Below are 18606 nucleotides of genomic sequence, written 5' to 3' on the forward strand. Positions count from 1 at the left end.
AGTTTATTCTGCCTCCTCCAGCACTTGACATAGCGGAGAAAACGTTCCACGGCTCAGCTAGAAGGCAGCACAAGGATGTCTGCCCTACCCAGAGGGACCCCCAGAGCAGGGTCTCCAGGGCACCCTGTTGGCCTCCAGCAAAAAGCGTGGGCTCCCACTCCTTGGGGAGAAATCTGCAGGGCAGGACAAAACCAGTACAGCCCAGTGGCATATGGGGCTCTGCACTGGTTGTCAGGGACTCTGGGGGCAGAGACCCTTCCTCAGGTGGGTGTCCGTGTGTGTGGCAGGGGAGCCTGGGGCTTACAGGCCGTTCTCAGTAGGACACCAGGCAGGTGAGCGCAGCCTGCGGGGAGGGCAACTAAATGCTGAACCTGAGGGTGACCCCCCTGCTCCTGGAGAGGGTCACATCCCAGCAGACCGTAGGACATCCCCTTCCTTCCCAGCTTGTGCTCCAAACCTGCCACCTCGGGACATGCCAGACCTGTCTGTCCCTGGACACCTGATAGCGCAGGAATCCCAGCCCCCTCCCCCCCTCCCCGAGCACACAGCACCCTTTCTGCAGCGTAGCTGGGCTGGCCTCCCCCTGCAGCAGCACAGACTGGGTGGTCTCCCCCTGCCCCTCAGGGAAGGCAGGCCCATGTCCCATCCAGCAGCCACATGGCCCGGTGGGGAGGGGACCGCTGTCACCGCCACACAGGCTAAGGTGCAAAGCCCAGCTGGGATGTCAGAGGTGCGGGGAAAACGGACCAAACAGGCCAGGGGCCATCAACCGGGCCAATAAACAAATGACTGCAAAAAAGGAGGAAACTATTTTGCAAAGGGCATAGAAAATTTTATTGTGAACAGAGCTACTAAAGAGCTTCAGGCATGACTTTGGTACTGGTTCTGTGCAGATGAAGCGTAAGAAAACACATAAGGGGGCAGCTGCTGGAGAGACATTACCGATGGCTCCGGGGTGGTGGGACAGCTGCCTTGGAAAATCCCGAGCACAGCGTTACTGCGGGGTGTAGCTGCCTTAGGTGACAGGAGACACGAAGAGAAATGACTGGAAGGACTTGGTCTGAGACCCATCAGTGAGCAGATGCCCTGGTTTCTGCTGCTCCCCCAGGGTTGGTCACACACACACCAGCTTTGCCAAAGGGTCACACTGCCAGCAGGTGCCACTGGCTGCAGCAGCAAAGGAAGCCACGAGGAGCGCGATCACAGGCCAACCCCTCCTGCAGACTGACACGTAATGAGTTCAACATGAGACTTCACAGTTGCTGATCAGGAGCTCACGTCATTCAATGAAGAGTCATGGCTCCTCGTTCCAGCTCTTCCAGGAGTCAAAAATCAGACAAGAGAAGGACGACAAGCCAGCCCTTTAGAGAAACCCAGGGTCAGCGGTCATATCCACGCTGCCTTGCCAGAATTTCCCCAGGACTGTCCCAGGCAGCGCTCGGCCTGATGGTCCCATCTCTGAGCCACGCTTACCCCATAAACCAGGGGTCCTCAAACTACGGCCCCCCAGGGTCCTCAATCTGGCCCCCGGTATTTACAGATCCCACCCCTCCTACCCCCCCACCCCCCCCGCCAGGGATTGGGGGCAGAAACCAAGCAGCCGCAGATGACCTCCTGCCATTTTGAGGACCCCTGCCATAAACCCTTCAGCCAAAGGACTCCCCTACTTCAGCTCTGGAAGGATCATGTGTTTCCAGCAGCAGCTGCAGCACTTTGCCTTCTTCCTTGAAGGTATGTGCTACTTGAAACGTCTGCTGCATGAGCACCACGCAGCACGGTATTGGCCAGGGGTGCTGGGTGCTTCCCGAGGGAGCTGGGCCAGCAGGCGGCATTTGGGGCTGCTCTGGGAATGGGCTCGGTCTTTCCAAACGCAGCAGGTGCCTGCCCGCCTCTCCCTGCTGAACTGAGCTCTCTGGAACGAAAACTACCTGGGCCCAGGGGACGCGGACTCTGTGTAGAGCTCAGAGCAGCACAGGAGCCAGCGTGAGCATGGGGATGACAGGCAGCAGCGGGGCTGAGCAGCGTGTACAACACAGCTGGGAGCGCAGCCTGCCGGTCCCGTGCTGGCTGTGCCCAAAGAGCGTTTGTCCCCACATACCCCATCCTGCTCCAAACCATTTCTGCTGAACGTGCAGGCTGAGCTGGGCGAGGGGAGGAGCAGCTCGGCTGGGCTCACACGGCACCCCACTGCGCCTTCTCCTGCCCTCACCTGCACCCACCTGCAACCACCGCGGTCCGGAGAAAGGGTCAGTTGTGGTTTCCATGCATCAAAACACTCGGTAGGGTGATAAAGGCTTCCCAGGCTTCCTCTGCTCTGCTGGTGCACCTCTGTGTTCACACACACCAGCAGCGTGCAGCACCAGGGGCCTGTCCAGAAATGGTGCAACTGGCCAAGGCAGCCGCTGCCGCTCAGGACACCGGCCATGCCGGGGAGGCTGTCAAGTGACAAACCATGTCAGGCACATCCATGCTGGTGGCAAGGCCGATTGGGATGTAGCTGCTACCCTGGGCTCCGAGGTGAGCTGGCTGCTGCGCAGACCCGGGGTTGCTGGCAGCCCTGGCCCCAGCGCTTGGCCAGGAACGCAGAGCAGGGCATGCTCCCTGCAGAAGCCAAGGGGCAGGGAAAGCCGCGGTGCCATAGCGCAGCCACCCAGACAGCTCTCTGCTTCCCACCACCAGCACAGGCTGGTGTGACTCAAGGCACCGGCTACGTGCCCCAGCACCCACTGCAAGATTTTTCTGCACTACAAAGACTCCAGGCTTGGCTGCGGACTAACGCGGACCTGGCAGCCCAGGACATGGCAAGGTTTCAGGACCCAGAGGTTCTGATGAGAAAGCTGCGCTGCGGGGCACTGGGACGGTAGAGCAGGTCACACCGCGCTGCCTGACAGGGTGCGTGCTGGTGGTGGGCTTGGTTTGAGAGCGCACAGTGGAAAGCGGCATAGGGACAGGGCAACCCTGAGGTAACTCCCCAACCACCTGCTGAAGCACCTGCAATGACCCAAGGACTGGCAGGGTGTAGGCAGGTGGGAAATTTAATTCTCAGGGTGCAGGGAACAGTGGAGATGCAGCCTTGGTCTTTCCCACGCTCTCTCCCAGAAAGTTACCACAGTACCAGTGCGCAGAGGGCCAGGAGGGTATGTCCGTTTCCTCGGGAAAGAACCTGAGCTCTCTCTAGCAACACGCCTGCCACAGGTTTGCCACCTTATTGCCTCTGGCCTTTGGTCGAGTATGAGAAATATCTCACTGCAGCGCGATGGCAAGCACAGTGCACAGGGTGAGTCCCTTCACCCTCTGCGGCTGCAGCCCCCAGCCAGGGGCAGCCCTGGGCACATCCCTGCCAGGGGAGATGGTTCCTCCTCATCACGGGGAGCGGAACTGGGCTCTGGGGCACCCCTGACTCAGGAAGAGGCAGCAGCCAGAAACAACAATGCAGCAGGTTTTACCACCTCTCAGCTAGTTCTGCTGGCAGATGGGCAGCTGCAGGTCAAGGGCGCTGCTACCTCCAGGCAAAGAGACAAGTCACCGGAGCCAAGAACAGTAACATAAAAAGAGAACCTCTTGTCTTGTCCCCAGAAGGCCATGGCTTTGGAAGGTGACCACTAGGCCGCTGTGGTGTTTGTCCTTATGTCCTTCAAGCGTGGAACACGCTTGTCCACATGCTGCTTGCTGGCACATTTTCTGTGCTGCGGCTCAGATGTGCCCTCACAGGGCTGGGGCTGAGACACACGAGGTTCTCCACTGCTCTTACTGACAAATACAGCAGGAATCTTGGAAAAGAGTTCCAGGTCTTTTTCCATATGTCTGCCTTGCTGGCAGCTTTTCCTTTTTACCTTGTGCCCAGGATACAGATTCTTCCTCCTGTCACCTCTGGGATCGTCTGTGGACAAGGGACAGTGTTGAGAGTTGTTCTTAGGAGGCCTATGAAGAGCCACGCTCCCCAGGCGAGTCTGAGCCACGGGAATCTCATCTATGGGCTCAGCAGACTCTGAGTGATACTCAGCGGGGGGTCCTGCCACCTGGATGAGGCCGTCACTGCGGGTGGGCACAGCAGCTCCCAGAGGAAAAGCTGGCACCAAGGAGTGCAGGCTGCGGGAAGATGAGGTGGCAGCAGCCATGGCTGGGACATCTGCAGGTGGAAAGGAAGGGAGAAGAAAGCTTAAGGAAGGGGAGAGAGAGAGATCCCTCAGCCCCACAGAGACACGAACAAGCCCAGGAACTCTCATATGGCTGATTCACCAGTGTTAAAGAAAATCATATGCATATTCTTGCAAAATGAGCTATGAAAATGTACAGAATTCTCAGCAGAGTACCCAAGCCTGATCACTTTAGAGTGTCTCCAAGCACTCATAAGCACTCATTTTCCCCTCTTAGGCAAGTTAGCTTTTTGCCAGTGCTGGGTTTTCATGACACACTCTGTGTCTGTGTGCCAGCAACCAGAAACCCAGTCCAGAAGCAAAGAAGCTGACTGGTGCACTCTCACCTGACTGAGGGCCTGGGAAAGAGGGCCAAGGTCCAGCGTGTGTTTTGGATCTGCTGTCCATTGCTGAGGAAGAAGCTTTATGCGTCTTCTTTTTTCTTTTTTTCTGCTGCTGTGAAAGCAGATGGCCCAAAGAAGGTAAGTCACTTCATCAGCCCAAAGTAATGACACAGATAGTTTGTTACCTCTTTTTAATTCCTCCTATTTTTAATAATGATATTAGTCATGACCAAAGACCAAGAACATTTTATAATTTAAGATGGAGTTACTATAAAGAAATGATAGAGAACAGGTATTTAATGAATATGTGTTATCTGCACACAGTGATTCCCTGTGTGTAGGTACCTTTAAGCTGCTGTCTCATACAGCTGGATGATCTACGAGACACCGGTGGATAGATGGATTTTTAAAGCCAGACTAGAAGAGGGGACCAAAAGTCACATAGCACAGGACATCCCAAGGAAGAGGTACCTCTTGTCCAAAATACAAGTATAGTTGAAAAGGAATTTTTTTTATCATCTAGATGTCAACTTTGATTAATAAGCTTGGAGGAAATGGGGAGAGCACCACCACCTGCCATTTGAGCAAGGGGGAAGAGCACAGATACACGATACACAGGGACACAGATACACGAATTTCAAAGGCACAGAAAACTGGACTTTGGGCAGCTGTTTCACACCCTCAAGCTTCATATCCACGCACACCATCTTTCCCTGGGCAGGTGCTTTAACATCCGTATTTGAACATATAAATTGTTGGATTTTGCTCAACAGAAACATGCACAGCTTATTACATCAGTGAAGTGGTGCAGATACAGTCACTGCACCGCACTGCAGCAACAGGACATCGTGTTACAGCTGTGTTACAGCTGGGCTGTGAGTTTACGGAGGAACTGCAGAATGTATCTGATCACATGCGTGAACTGAGACAGGAGAGTGTCACCTGGACACAGTGACCGCGGGGCACAGTCACCCCTGCAGATACACAGTGAGGACAGGCAAAGTGTGCGTACAAACCACAGCCTGCACTGCAGTGAGCATGCACCACACACCTGCGTGAGGTGCCAGCAGCAGAGGTGATGGCATGCAGCAAGTTCTCCTGCTCACCTGAGAAGGGACTGCGAAGTGAAGAGATGGGAGGTCAGGGGAGGACCTCTGCTCGGGGTCAGCCTCATCACTGTGGGCACAGAGCTTGGAAAAGCTAAAACACACAGCAGAGACACAAGATGATTCCCTTACACGTGACTTAACTGATGCCCATTTTGCTCGCACAGACACACCAGCCTGACTGAAGCATCCCCTGCCTGGCACAGCATCCCTGACAAAACTGCAGGGTCACTTTTCCTGCACCATTGTGCAATGTGTAAAGGGTTTCCTCTCCCTTCCCCTGGGACAGGAGTTAACAGCCCAGGATGAATGAGGAGACAAGGGCGCTGTTTTCCCATGAGTGCTGGCCTGTGCTACAGACCTTGCTGTTGTGATTCATCTCCTGACAACCTGAAATGATATAACTGTAACGAGCTCAATATAGGAACTACACGACAAATCAGGCAGCCTTGCTGTAATTTTGATATAAAACAGAAGAAAAAAAAAGAAAAAAAAAAAAAAGACTATTGTAGGAAAGATATTTTCCCAGGGAAGGGGAGGTAAGTAGTCCTGCAGGTATTTCCCTTCCTGAAACTCAAAGATTTTACCATGTCTTGGTCAAAACATTAGTGCTCCCTGTCCTGCTAAGTCGTTTTGCCTGAGGATCCATCAGTGGCTTTGCTGACAATTTCCCGTTCCCCACACACGCTGCAGGGAAACTCGTACCTGTGCCTTTACTCACCCTTGTCCTGCAGTTACTGCTGAGAATTCCCCTACGGGAACACCGGGGTCTGTACAGCCAGGGTGACCTGGAAAAGAGCCTGCCTCCTGGAAAAAATAAAGCAAAATATTTTCAGACCAATACAGACACAGAGGGGAGAAGAGAGATTTTTATTACAGAGATGTCTTCTCCCTCCTGCCTCAGCCACAGCCCAGACGTTTTCTGTCCCGACAGCTGGCGCAGCCACAGCCCAGCAGCAGCCTGACGGTACCAGAGACAGACCAGAGGCAGACGGCGCCACACGAGCAGAACCATCAGCTGCAGCAATGGCCACGACCGACACAGACCGGCACGCGCTGCACACCCGGCCCGCTGTGGCCATCACTTCATCGCCCCTCACCCAGGGGGAGTGGGGCAAAGAAGACTGGGGCAGAGAAAAGTGGGGCAAGGAAGCGTGGGGTACAAAGTGGGGCGCAGAAGTGGGGCCTAGAAGGTGGGGTGCAAATGTGTGGGGCGCAAGAAAGTGGGGCAAAGAAAGTGGGGGCACGTGGGGGCGCATGGCGCTCATTGTCGCTGTTTTCTCTCTCTCTCTGCTCCCCCCCTGTCACTCCCCCTGCTGCCCCGGCTGTACCAGAACTGACCCAGCTGCACCAGCCGCCCCGAATTCCAACAAGTTACATCGAGTTACAGCCTCACACTCCCTCACACCACACTTGCCTCCACCAAGTCTTTCTAAAATCTTCTGTCTGGCAACTGTCTCTAAAGTTTGGACTCCCAGACATGCAGCACACTGTACCCTGCAGGCCAGCCAGGCTGTTCTGAGAAATGGACCGCGAGTACCTGACTGGGTGTCACTTGGGAGGGACAAGACTCTTGTTGCTTCTCCCCATCTTCTGTCTCATGCTGTGGACGCTGCTGCAGGATGAACTCGTACGTCGTCAGTTTGTTCCACACTGGGAGGAAAAAAAGCGAGCTGTCAGCGCAGGAAAGGCCGCTCTGTAACTACACTTATACAAAGAGTGTGAATAACTACACAATCAGACAGTAACTGTAAACGTGATAAAAGTGATAATCTGAGTCAAAAGTACCTTTGCACTGTACATCTTACTACATCCCTTACTGCCACCATCACACTTTCTCACAATCCCACTGTTCTTCTAAAGTCCCACTGACATGGTGCAGCCGTCTGTGCCGCTGTGATTTGTCCAGCTCATTTCAGAGCAAACCCGTTACTCACACCCAGTAAGGGTATGGTGTGCGCTGCACAGAAAGCTCCAACAGCAGTCAGAAGGTCTGTGATGCTCAATGCAGAAAAGAAATTCAGCAGGTCAGCGTGTCCCATAGAGGAGACTGAGACACTTCATATTCAAAACCTCAGACGCACAGCTGGCCTTAAGCCAAACAGATGTGCCCAGAGGTCACATGTGCCTGAGTTTCTGTGCTTTTAAGGTCACACACGCAAACACATCTGCTTCCATGAATGACCAAAAGCACGTGCCGTGTCTGAGAAGCTTGGTTTCTTCATGAGACCCAAAATGTTAGGAGGATCCAAAAGTCAGACATTCCTCCCATAATGACACTGTGATAGCAAGTACTTTCAGAGCACAAAACCCAGCAATGGATGCTGAAGGTTTTCAGTGCCCAGCCTGGTCATCATTCTTCCTTCTCACAGCTCATGCAGACACCCAGGATGTGGGACGTCCAGACTATGGTTCTTCCTCTGCCTGAAGCCGTTTGTATCAGTAATATCTGACCCCTTGAAACGATGCGCCAACCACAGGACGGCTTCGTAGGGAAGCGAGAGAGAGCAAAGGGGAAGGTGCCCCTCCTGTTAAAGCATCGTCCTTATGAAGAAATAAGAATTCAAGATCCGTTCAGCCAGGAAGATGGAGCACAGAAATGAACACTGCTCCGCAGCCAAGTACTGAGCGAATGCACTGAGCAGGGACAGCACAGCGTGCTGGCAAACACTCCTACAGTGGCACCGTGTGCTTCATTTGAGAAACAGAATATTGCTTCGTAAGCAAAGGGCTATAAACCACTTTTAATTTAGAGTTTGTTGGTTTCTGAATACTTAACAGCTTAACTCTTAAAATATTTTAGAACTGTTTAGTTAAAAATACTGCATTTGTCTGGCCAGATAACACTTCAGCACATACTGTGAAATATATAATTAACAGCCTGTGAAGAGCCCCATATCCTTTCTTATATTCCCTACCATTTTTTTCTTTTTATTCTGCTTACTATTGCTTCTGACTACTGAAGAATGAAAAAAATATCCTCCCTCCAAACTTCTGAAGCACCATACTTCACTGAATGCCTCTAGAACTGAATCTCCATCAAGACTGGCAACTCTGAATACACGGACGTACTATTTTGAGAATAACCTACTTCCTTCCTTTTGAGTGGTAGCAGTGAGTAATTAAAACCAGGACAGTAATTCTGAAAAGTTCACTGTGCTTGTAACAAAACTAGATTCTAAATTTCCATAGTCACACCTGACTTAAGCAATGTTTTTTCATGTGAAGCTTACAGACAATAGCACTCACAGGGGTGCTGTTTTCTCCTTGTATTTTAACTGTTCTTAAAAAATAAAGGTTTATGAAGAAATACTCATGAACAGTAATTACGTTTAAATTGGTAAACTGTATTTCTAGTCCCAAAAGAGGTTCGTTCATTCCAACACCACCTACCTTAAAGCATTCAGGTGAGACTATTGACAATTACAGGTGTGAAATAAGAGGAATTTGACCCAGACATGCTTTGCCCGTCTCCCTGAATCTCAGCTGTCAGTGCAATGCACACTCATCTCTAATGCACAACAGGCGTCTATATAGTAACATCGCTCCTTTTAAGCAAGGACTTACACACTGCACTTCTGCACAGCTGGGACCAGTTTCAGTAGGGTAGCAGATTTAAAAGTAATAAAATATTAATAAAAGTCAACAATAATTAAATTCTGTTTTCTCATAAGTCATAAGAATTAAAACCGGGCCAGAAAGAAAAACTAATTTCGCTCAAAATTTACTCGGAAAGAGGGGAGAAAAATCACCCCGAGACAACAGCAACAAAAGATCCCCCAAACCCAGGGCAGAACCAGCGCAACCCATGCACGTTTCTGCCTGAGGAGGAAGCATGTCTCTATCCCAAGGAGGGAGCACCCTCTCGTGGAAATTGTACACAAAGACAGGAGAAACACCACTCTACTCAACTGGAGAATACTTTTTTTTCGTCCAAAAGAAATCTTCCTGGAGCAGCCCCAGTTTTGTTATGCTTTTAGTCTTTCTACCGTGCTAGTTCGACCTCTGAAATCCACAGGCATCCCCATTAACTCAGCAAAGTCAATTTCCAATTCCACCGAGAAAGCAAAATCGCAGCGGGACCAAATTTAAGTTAAGCTCGTTACAGGGTCTCAAAGGAAAACAACAGTCAATGACCTCACCGACAGGAACGTTCATGCCAGCTGAGGAACACTCGCCCATCAAATGCTACACTTCAGCAGTGCAACTATTTTGTTTCTGGAGCTGTACTGGTTTGAGCTGACCTAGTTTGTGTTGGCATCTGCACCACTGTGACCGACAACCTAAAAATCCACCCAATGATCCTCTGTCACTGCTGTCCTCATTTCTCTTCCACCACATCTCTTCTTCCATAGTTTTGGCACCATCAGCTACTGTAAGATCCTTTCTCCTCATGACTTACGTCAGGCAGCCAAATAGCATCGGCTTCATTTCAGACGATGGCTGTAAAAAGGTTTTTGATGCCCATCTGTACGTAAACAAAGATAAATATCCTTTCTTGACAGAGAAACAAGTAGGAGACTTAATGCAAAGCCTTTCTGAAAACCTCTTCCTCTGAATTCCACAAGCCTTTTTGTGTTAACGAGGTACAACTTCCATTAAGGGAGCTTGACCTGGACGTTAGGCCTCCTATTAGAAATTTAGATTAATATTGTCCACATCTCTCGGGGGTCACAGAGAAACAGACTCTCACACAACAGACGTCCTGGGCAGCACAGTGAGGAGACTCACAACAGCACACGTGGAGAACCAATCTGAATCTGCCATCGCCGGCACTGAGCTGGAATTATCCAGCTCGTTCCACCTGGCCTCGCTGCTACTCTCCCACATGCTCTCAGGTCCAGGACAACACAGCTTAGACACAGGAATGCACAAGCCCAACTCAAGCCCCCTGCTGCACACGCACTGATAAGACCACCTGGTACTGGTGGAAAATCAGAAATACAATGTTAAACTCAAATTTTCTACCATTTCAATGGCAATCTTACACAACTTTGTATATTTGTGACATGAGTGAACACACAGTGAATGCAGAATGAGTAGAAGCAGTTAAGTGAAAACAAAATGGGGGTGCAGATGACATGAATGTAACACCTACTGAGATAGATGTGAAAGGTCAGGAGGTGGCCAAGCAGGATCACGGTCATTAGGCTCAGAAGAATAAAAATCCCAATCGTGGTCAAAACGGCAGGTGCGCGAGTCTCAACAGGAGCTGCAGGGAGAAACACAAACCAGAGGTCCGTGTGGTTCTGTAGAGCTGTAAAAACAAAGAGTTGGAGGCTAAGTAGATTGTCCAGATACTACATATCTCTATAGATGCATCATAAACTTTACAGCTGCAAACACTGTTAGTTCAAAAGTAGTTGCAGATCCATTATGCACTGGAGACCTACGAAATCTTTTGTCTGCAAGGCCATTGGGAAGAGCAGTTGGCTCTGTAAGGAAAGACATTCTGTCCATCTGAGCAGAGACACCCTTGCAGAAATACAAAATTGAAGGAGTAAGGAGTTCCTCCTCCACAGTAGAGCCCAGGGAATCCAATCCCCTTTCAAGATACGCCGGTTGCTTCACAGGACACACAACAGAAGCATTGCTAGTACCATCAAAGTGCTGGTCAGAGCGAAGCATCGTGGGGTCAACGAAGAACTCCACAAAGACGTAGCAAGCGACGAGCAGCAGAAGCCCAAGGCCCAGAAGGGCAGACAGCACACTATTCAGAAAAAGCCTGCCAAGAAGAAGAAAAGTCTGAGTGGCTTCAATAACGGCACACATACAATTCAAAACCCCAGCCTCCAATAAGATGGAGACAGACAGTTACCCCAAATTACTGTGATGCTTTCTTACACTTATGATAGACACCGGTTAACGGTCTTCTGATCTGTTACCCTGAGGGATGAAACAGTGACCCTTAAGGGAAACCGTGGTTACAACACGGTCAGGTCTATCTAGGACAGACAAGAGAGCTCCCTGCACAACATCTGCAGGCAGTGTAACAAGGCACCCAGCAGTAACAACCATTTGCTTTCCATGTGGTTTTAGTGCAGGAAAGTAAACTGAGAAGCAATAATCAGTGACAGCTTCCTTACTCTTTATCTTAAACCTAGCACAGATAAGAGGTGCCTGTACGCTGCGGGTCTTGTAGGAAAAGTATGCAATAAAAAAAACCCACAACAAAGTAGGTTGTTTCAGAGAGGGGAACTGCACCATCATGGTTCTATTCCCACTCCGGCTCTCAGAAGCATTAAGGACCCCCAGTTAATACCCCGTAAGCTTTTCCTAAAACTAAACAAGATTATGTTCGCTGTTTTTACTAGTAGATGTTCAGCTACTAAGTGTCAGAATTTTATCCCTGGCTATTTGAATGTCATAATCATGCTTGCATTTTCCATCTGGTTTTGTCACGACTGATTTTATTCAGCTGGGGTCTGAGAGAGCTGCGTGGCTCAGCACAGGCTGGAGTGAGATGCAGGAAAACCTTGGGAAGAAAAGGGGCAACATCATTGACTCAGTGTTGTGCTCCTGTCACAATGCCAGGCTCTTACCAGTAATTCCTCTCTCCCACACAATTGTTGAGCCATTTGCAGTGGTGATCAAAGCCACAAACACACTTGTTGCAAGTTCCACAGTGCTTTGACTTGGCACTCCTGCCAAAGAAAGGGTGACATTAGCGTGGCAGCACCAGCTCATTACCGTGACTTTCCAGTGACACGAGTAGAGGGGGATACAGTGGTTAAGATCCTGGTAATAGCAAGGAAACCTTCCACATCAGGAATACCTCAACACCCAAACAAAACAGCCATTGTTGGACCACAATCCTAAACACTGCAAAATTTGCCTTTCAATACACTGCACGATTTCTAATTTGGAAATCGTTGATTTCTTATTTGAAACCCTTCAACAGTTCTACAAAGCTTGATCACAACGCCTGCCCTCCAAGCATTGCCTGCTACTGTATTAACGTCCAGCCAGACACATGCACACACACACAAATGACACGTTGTTAGGTCAAACACCAAGATCCAGTAGCACGGAACCGTACAGTCCGCTCCACACAACACGTGACCAATTAAATGCAACACAGAACCGTGTACGTATTTGACAGAGGGCACTGACCCGATTAACTGAGCCCTGCCACAGGACAAAGTTTAACTTGCGCTATAGAGCCTCAGGGGCTCGATTTCAATCTTAAGAGAGTTTAGCATTAAAGACTAACGGTGATGTGTAACGGTGAAGAAAACCAAGTAGTAGGAGAAGAAGAGAAGATACTTACACATCGACATCGCAGACATGGCAGTGATGGTTTTCAATGACATGTGTGTGTTGATTACGATTGAAGGCGGCCAGAGGCCCCAAATAGTTTTTTTCTCGCACATTTGCATCCGCAGGATCAATGGAGACTGCAGTAAGATGAACAACTAAATGGTAGATAAAACACACTCCTGGACACTGAAGTACACAGTTAAGGATCATATGATTTAATGCCTGTAATTTTTATCCTTAATGCACAAAGGCCACACAGATGAGAAATATATGGCTTAGAATGAAGTATCACTATATAACTGACTGCAGCACATTAACCTGAGCTTTATTAACAGAGATAATAAATATTTTCCAGAAAAAGATAACTAAGTCTACAGAACAACCCTCCTTATTATGTACTACTCTGCCTCACAAAACCTCCTGTGCTAGGAAGGACATTTCTAAAAATTACCTTTACTTACCAGAATCTGGACCCACATGCAGACCATTGACGTAGGTCCATATATCTCAGTCCATACCGACTCCTTGGAAAGGAACACTCAGTTGAGGCCACGCACGTGCCCCTTCATAAGAACAAACTCACGAGAAAGGAAAAAAAAAAGGTCGTATCAAGGAACTAGTACTGATCACCTTGCTTTCCTCTTCCTGCAGTCAGAATCCCAAGGACGAGGATCGCCCCTTTAAAGAAGGCTCCTGTACAATTTACAGGCAAACGGTATCCAGGATTTGCCACTGTTTCGTGAAACACGGCCTGTTTGGATTCTTACTTCTTAACATGGTGGCAAGCCAGAGCAAATGTGCTTTAGCAGTACTTTTGACCAGGCACCTGCAGTAATGGCTGATATTTGGAAAGAATATACAAATACGTAAGAATGTACACATACAAAGCAGCAACCTGCATGCCTGGAGTACCGCTGTGCTCAAGAGTTTGCTGCTAAAATACACTGCAGCTAAATGAGCATGTGTGCAAACCTTCCAGTTTATTTTCTGTACACCCAGAGGCGCACATCAAATTAAAAATCCTCACCAGCTTGTTAAGTACTAAATTCCAATCTTGGGATACCCTCTTCCAGCCTGCCACTCCCCAGACAACCTAGTCCACCAGGAGAAGCCAGGGCCTGGCCTTGACAAAATTCCTTCCCTGGGCACAGATGACAGTAGAAGGTGGCACTGGGAGCACTGGGATCACTCCCCAGCACACCCCATCTCTAGTCTCTCTCCTTCCCAGCTGCAGGAGCAGCACGCACAGCTCTAGGGAGGCGGGTTGAGGACAGGAGGCCGAAAACACATTGGGCTGGGCTGAGCTGGGCTTTGCTGCACAGCTCACAGGACAAGATGCCTTCACAGCACAAGTACCTCATCTTCTGATGCTGCCTGCATTGAGAGGACAGTTTAGACGTGCGTTAAATTGCTGCACGACAGACCTCTCCTCTGAGGGTCACACTACACCACCTTGCCTTTCACTGACAAATTTTCTACAGAAGACCCCGGAGAAGGCCCAGGGAGAAGATAACTGCCAGCTATCACAAGCGACCGCACCATATAACCACCAACAGATAAAGCCGCCTTTCAAGACTCGGTCAGTCAGCGTGGGGAGGTGCGGCTGCCCACTGCGGCAAGGGGGCTTCAGGAGGGGCTCTTCTAGTTTGACTTCCCTCAAACCCTGCAACAAGCTTGTAGAAGAATAATATAAAACAAAGGAGACACACAGGCAGAAGTAGACAGCAAAGGAGTCTTGGAAGCAAAGACAGTCACCTTAACAGAGTGATGAAGGCAACAAGCAGAACTTTAGTGACCTACCCAAAGTTCAAGGGCAGAGTAACTCAGAATAACTGTTTTTTATAGACAGGAGAAGATCAAAATTATAGTTATAGTTCAGAAAAGATTATGGCTCAGCTACTTTCTCCTACACTTTCTACACTACCTAACAACTATTGTAAAACAGTCCCACCAATAGTTTATTACGGTCCGTGTTCTCCTCTTGACCAAAGGATACGATATAGCCAGCAGGCAGCCAGTAGCGAGGCAGGAGAGGAACCAGGATTCCAAAGCCAACCAGCGCAAAGAAGAGGTACAGTGACCAAGCAATAATCTGGAAAAGGTGCAGAGGCCAGCTCCAGCCATTCCTTCGAGCGCGTTGGACCTGCACCTCAGGAACAGCTTCGGCCAAATTCTCTGGAGCTGTCTTATTAGGAGGTTTATTGCAGATATTCATCTACAGAAATCAAAAATGGAAAAAAAAAATGTGATACAAAAATATCGCAACTGAGCCCAAGTGCTGGAGATGTGCTCCAAGGCAGACAGAAAGTTGGAGAGACTAAAATGACAACACACCTGAGGAGATACTTCCCTCTGCACAGGGGATTTTGTATCAATAGTGACAAAAGGAAAAAAAAAAAACAATTCCACACTCTAAAAGCAAGTGCTGATGTCTGCATGAAACAACAATACCCCAGATTTTCAGCTAAGGGAAACTTGCAGGTTTTGCCAGTCTTTGAATGGATCTAGACCTAAATAAATAGAGTAAAAAGAGCTGAGAGGGTATTTTGGTGACAGTCCAGAGATGCAGTATGATCTGCTGTGGTCTGGGGACATGTTCATGTCTGAACACTGCTATGGATGGTGGCAGAACAAGTCCTTTCACCTGTCTCAGACATGCCACATTGTCCTTCCAGCTGGTGCAGAGAAGTGTAGGGAGGGGAGAGCTGGTGGCCCCACTGGAGCACGTGGTCTGGAACTGCAATTCAGCACCACGCAGCATGCAAGACAACAGAGACTCCTTTGTCAGCAACAAAGGAAGTGGAAAGACTAGAAACTGAAAAAGTAAACTGATACACTAATGACAAGAAGAGGAAAAGAAGCAGGAGTTACTCCACAACACAGGTATAAAGCAGACTGTTGCTAGAAGAACTGAGCAGAGAGTTACGTATGCAGAACATCCACACAGGAAGCAGCTTGATTATTCAGCTGTCCTACCGTGTCTGGACTCCTGGCAGGAGAAAGCAAATTTAATTGCAAAGATGAGTTACAACCATAACCTGGAAAGTTCCTGACGTTTACGATTCCTGTTTGCAGAACAGCTATGAACTCAGAAGCCATTTCTCCTTTTTTTCAATTTGTGTTGGATTGCTAGTTGTTGCTTTTCACTTGCTGTGGAGCCAGGATGGGCATTTAACGACAGAGAGTTGGGCTGCTCTGCTTCACGGAAAACTTGGGTGCAGCGGATACCGGGGAGTACGATACAGGCAGCAGGTCAGGGGTAGCATTGTAAAACCGGCACTAAGAAGGTCTGCCGGACCCGAGCTGACTTGAAGCACAAGTACCTCTGCACCGCGCTCATGGTTCCTTAGTAACTAGAGACGATGTTGAATTAACATCTAACAGGGATAAGCAACTTCAATCAATCCGATTAACTTGCACCTGAGCACGCTGAAAGAAAAGGAGGTCATCTCTGGCTCGTTTGCAGCATTTTTTTATAGTAGTTCCAGTACCAGAAAAATGCCAACAGGCTGAAAGCGTGAGCAGAACAATTCCAGACCTTGGTGCACCAACAGTCCTGCATCAGCCCCAGGCAAAGGGCTTTTTGTGTCATCACAGCCAACAAAGGATCTTTTGGTGTCAACTGGTAGAGAAGCAGCAGGTAAGAATACAAAAGAATGTAATTTATGCTCATCAGCACGGTCTTATCGACAAGCAGGCTGGAAAAAAAATAATTCCTAACTTCAGCCTTTGAAGAAATTAGCAGTACCGGCCTGCATGCATGCATAGTTTAAATTGCTACATGGCAACTGGCTCATCAATGATGATAGTCACTAATCACATGGTATTTTTCTCGTTAGGTTGTTGAAAGCTTGCTTGCGCATCAATTTGAGCTACTTGTTACAAAAACTGCTCAAATTATTTGAAAAAATCCCCACATTTCTCCTTTCTCCTAACCAGACCCTGGCTGAGGGCGCTCAGCCCACCCAGACCCTGGAATCCCTGTTTCACTGCAAGATTTTGCTGTTTTACACCACCAGAGGGATTTAACATTATGTTGTTTAATATCAAAAACCTTGGTCCAATTCTACAGAAACTTTTATGTGGTGAACTGCGACCAAAGCCCCCCCCCGAGCCCGGCAGCCAGTGGCGGAGCAGGAAAGGCCCTCAGAGGCAAAGCTCCTCTGGCCTTTCCCTGCCAGTGCGACGGCTTCCCTTGTAGCCCATGCACTGATCACTCACCGGTACTGACGAAAAACAGAGCTGCGTGTGAGGGGACCCGAGGAGGCCGCGTCCCCTGCCCGGCGGGTACCCTACGCCGCGGGTGAGCCCGGCGCCCCGCGGGCCCGGCTGCAGAGCCCGAACCGGCACTCGGGGCACGGAGCCGCCCTCGGGGTCACTCACCACCTCACAGGGTAACTGAGCTGGCGCCACTTGTTAACCCTCCTAGTTACCTAGTTGGCTGTAAGCCAGCCGGGAGTTGTCACGTTCACCCCTCGGGTGTTCGGCCGCCAAGCCGCCGAGCGGGGGGCAGCGGGGGCAGCACGCAGCGAGCCGCGCCGGGGACCGGCTCCTCCCGGGCAGCTGCGGGCAGGCCCCGCGGGCCGGGCCGGGCCGGGCCGGGCGAGCGGGGTCGCGGGCAGCCGCTGCGGGGAGGGCCGGTCAGACACCCCGCGGATCCGCCACCGCCTTCTCCTCACCTTCTCCCCGCAGAGGCGGCTGAGAGCGGCCCCGTACCCGCCTCATGCCCGGGCGGGTCGCGGGGCCCCCAACCGAGGCCGACGCGGCAGCTCCCGGCACCTCCGCGCGCTCAGGCCGCTGGGCCCGTCGCCACGGCAACGGCTGGGTACGGCGGCGCGCAGGGGACAAACCGGGCCGGGCGCGGTGGGGCCGCTCCGCGCAGCCGGGGCGGGACGGGGCCTCCTCGCTCCACCGGAGTGTGCGGCCTGGCTGGGGCGGCCCGGGGCCTGCGGGCCCCACACCGGGGGGACAGCCTGAGGCACGGCACGGCCTTCGGGCCAGGCCCTGGGCGCCAGCCCTTCAGCACCCACCCCGCGGGGCCTCGCCAGCCGGGGGCCTTCCCGCTGGTGGCACCGGGTCACTCGCGTTGTACCGTCCTCATCGCTCGGGGAGGCGGCGAACCCCCGCCGAACAGCCGCGACCCCTCCGAAGGCCGCCCAGGGAGGAGCGGAGGTGCCTGCGCTGCCCCCGGTCCCCCCGAAGGCAGCAGTGCCCTGTCGCTGGTGGCGCCGGCTGGTTTATGGGAACAGCCGAGGCCGCGGGCGGGCGGTGCCGGGGTGACCTGGCCGCCGGCGGTGGGAAGGCGAGGGGGTTCCAGCCGTCCCGTTAGGAAAATTCCTTTCTCTAACTATTCCACCAACCCATCTTTGCAGCGTGAAAATGTATGTTCTTATTATATACATAGTTCAGGTTATAACTGCGATGTAACAAGGTAGTGGAATTTTACTGGAGGCTTCAGTATTGTTTGTGCTTAAGTAAAACAAACCGAAGGGCAGCCCAGCCCTGGAAATAAGGACTTTCCTTCATGGAAGCCTAGAGGTATCCATGAAGGATGAAAGATACCCCTGGGCACCCTAGCATCCAAAGACATGGCTTTGAAACCCTCCCAGCATTGCCTGGTGTCATAGATCAGTAACTCCAGCAAGACTGACTCCAGGTACGTCTGGATCGATAGACAAGCAGTGAGAATGCTGGAAAAATAGTGTTTCTTCGCGAAGTTTTACTGTGGCTGGTAATCAGCAATGTGGGAGGTGGTGCTTA

At 50.7% G+C, this 18606-nt stretch overlaps 1 protein-coding gene across 4 annotated transcripts; it reads right to left on the reverse strand.

Moving 5' to 3' along the window:
• Positions 1–810: 810 nt before the first annotated feature.
• Positions 811–17634, reverse strand: ZDHHC1 (zinc finger DHHC-type containing 1). Of its 4 annotated transcripts, none has more exons than XM_040615466.1 (11): positions 17526–17634; positions 14843–15061; positions 12857–13032; positions 12129–12230; positions 11187–11311; positions 10685–10798; positions 7127–7239; positions 6308–6393; positions 5587–5680; positions 4484–4592; positions 811–4129 (listed from the first exon to the last, which is right to left on the reverse strand). In XM_040615466.1, exons 2-11 carry the CDS (start codon positions 15059–15061, stop codon positions 3603–3605), a joined length of 1665 nt encoding a protein of 554 aa, XP_040471400.1. In that variant the 5' UTR covers positions 17526–17634; the 3' UTR covers positions 811–3602. The 4 variants fall into 4 exon arrangements, with proteins under 4 accessions (XP_040471400.1, XP_040471399.1, XP_040471398.1 ...); XM_040615465.1 differs by having other exon boundaries at positions 4484–4589; positions 10685–10843; XM_040615464.1 differs by having other exon boundaries at positions 10685–10843.
• Positions 17635–18606: the final 972 nt, after the last annotated feature.

Source organism: Falco naumanni, chromosome 15 (assembly GCF_017639655.2).
Source record: "Falco naumanni isolate bFalNau1 chromosome 15, bFalNau1.pat, whole genome shotgun sequence".
NCBI lineage: Eukaryota > Metazoa > Chordata > Aves > Falconiformes > Falconidae > Falco > Falco naumanni.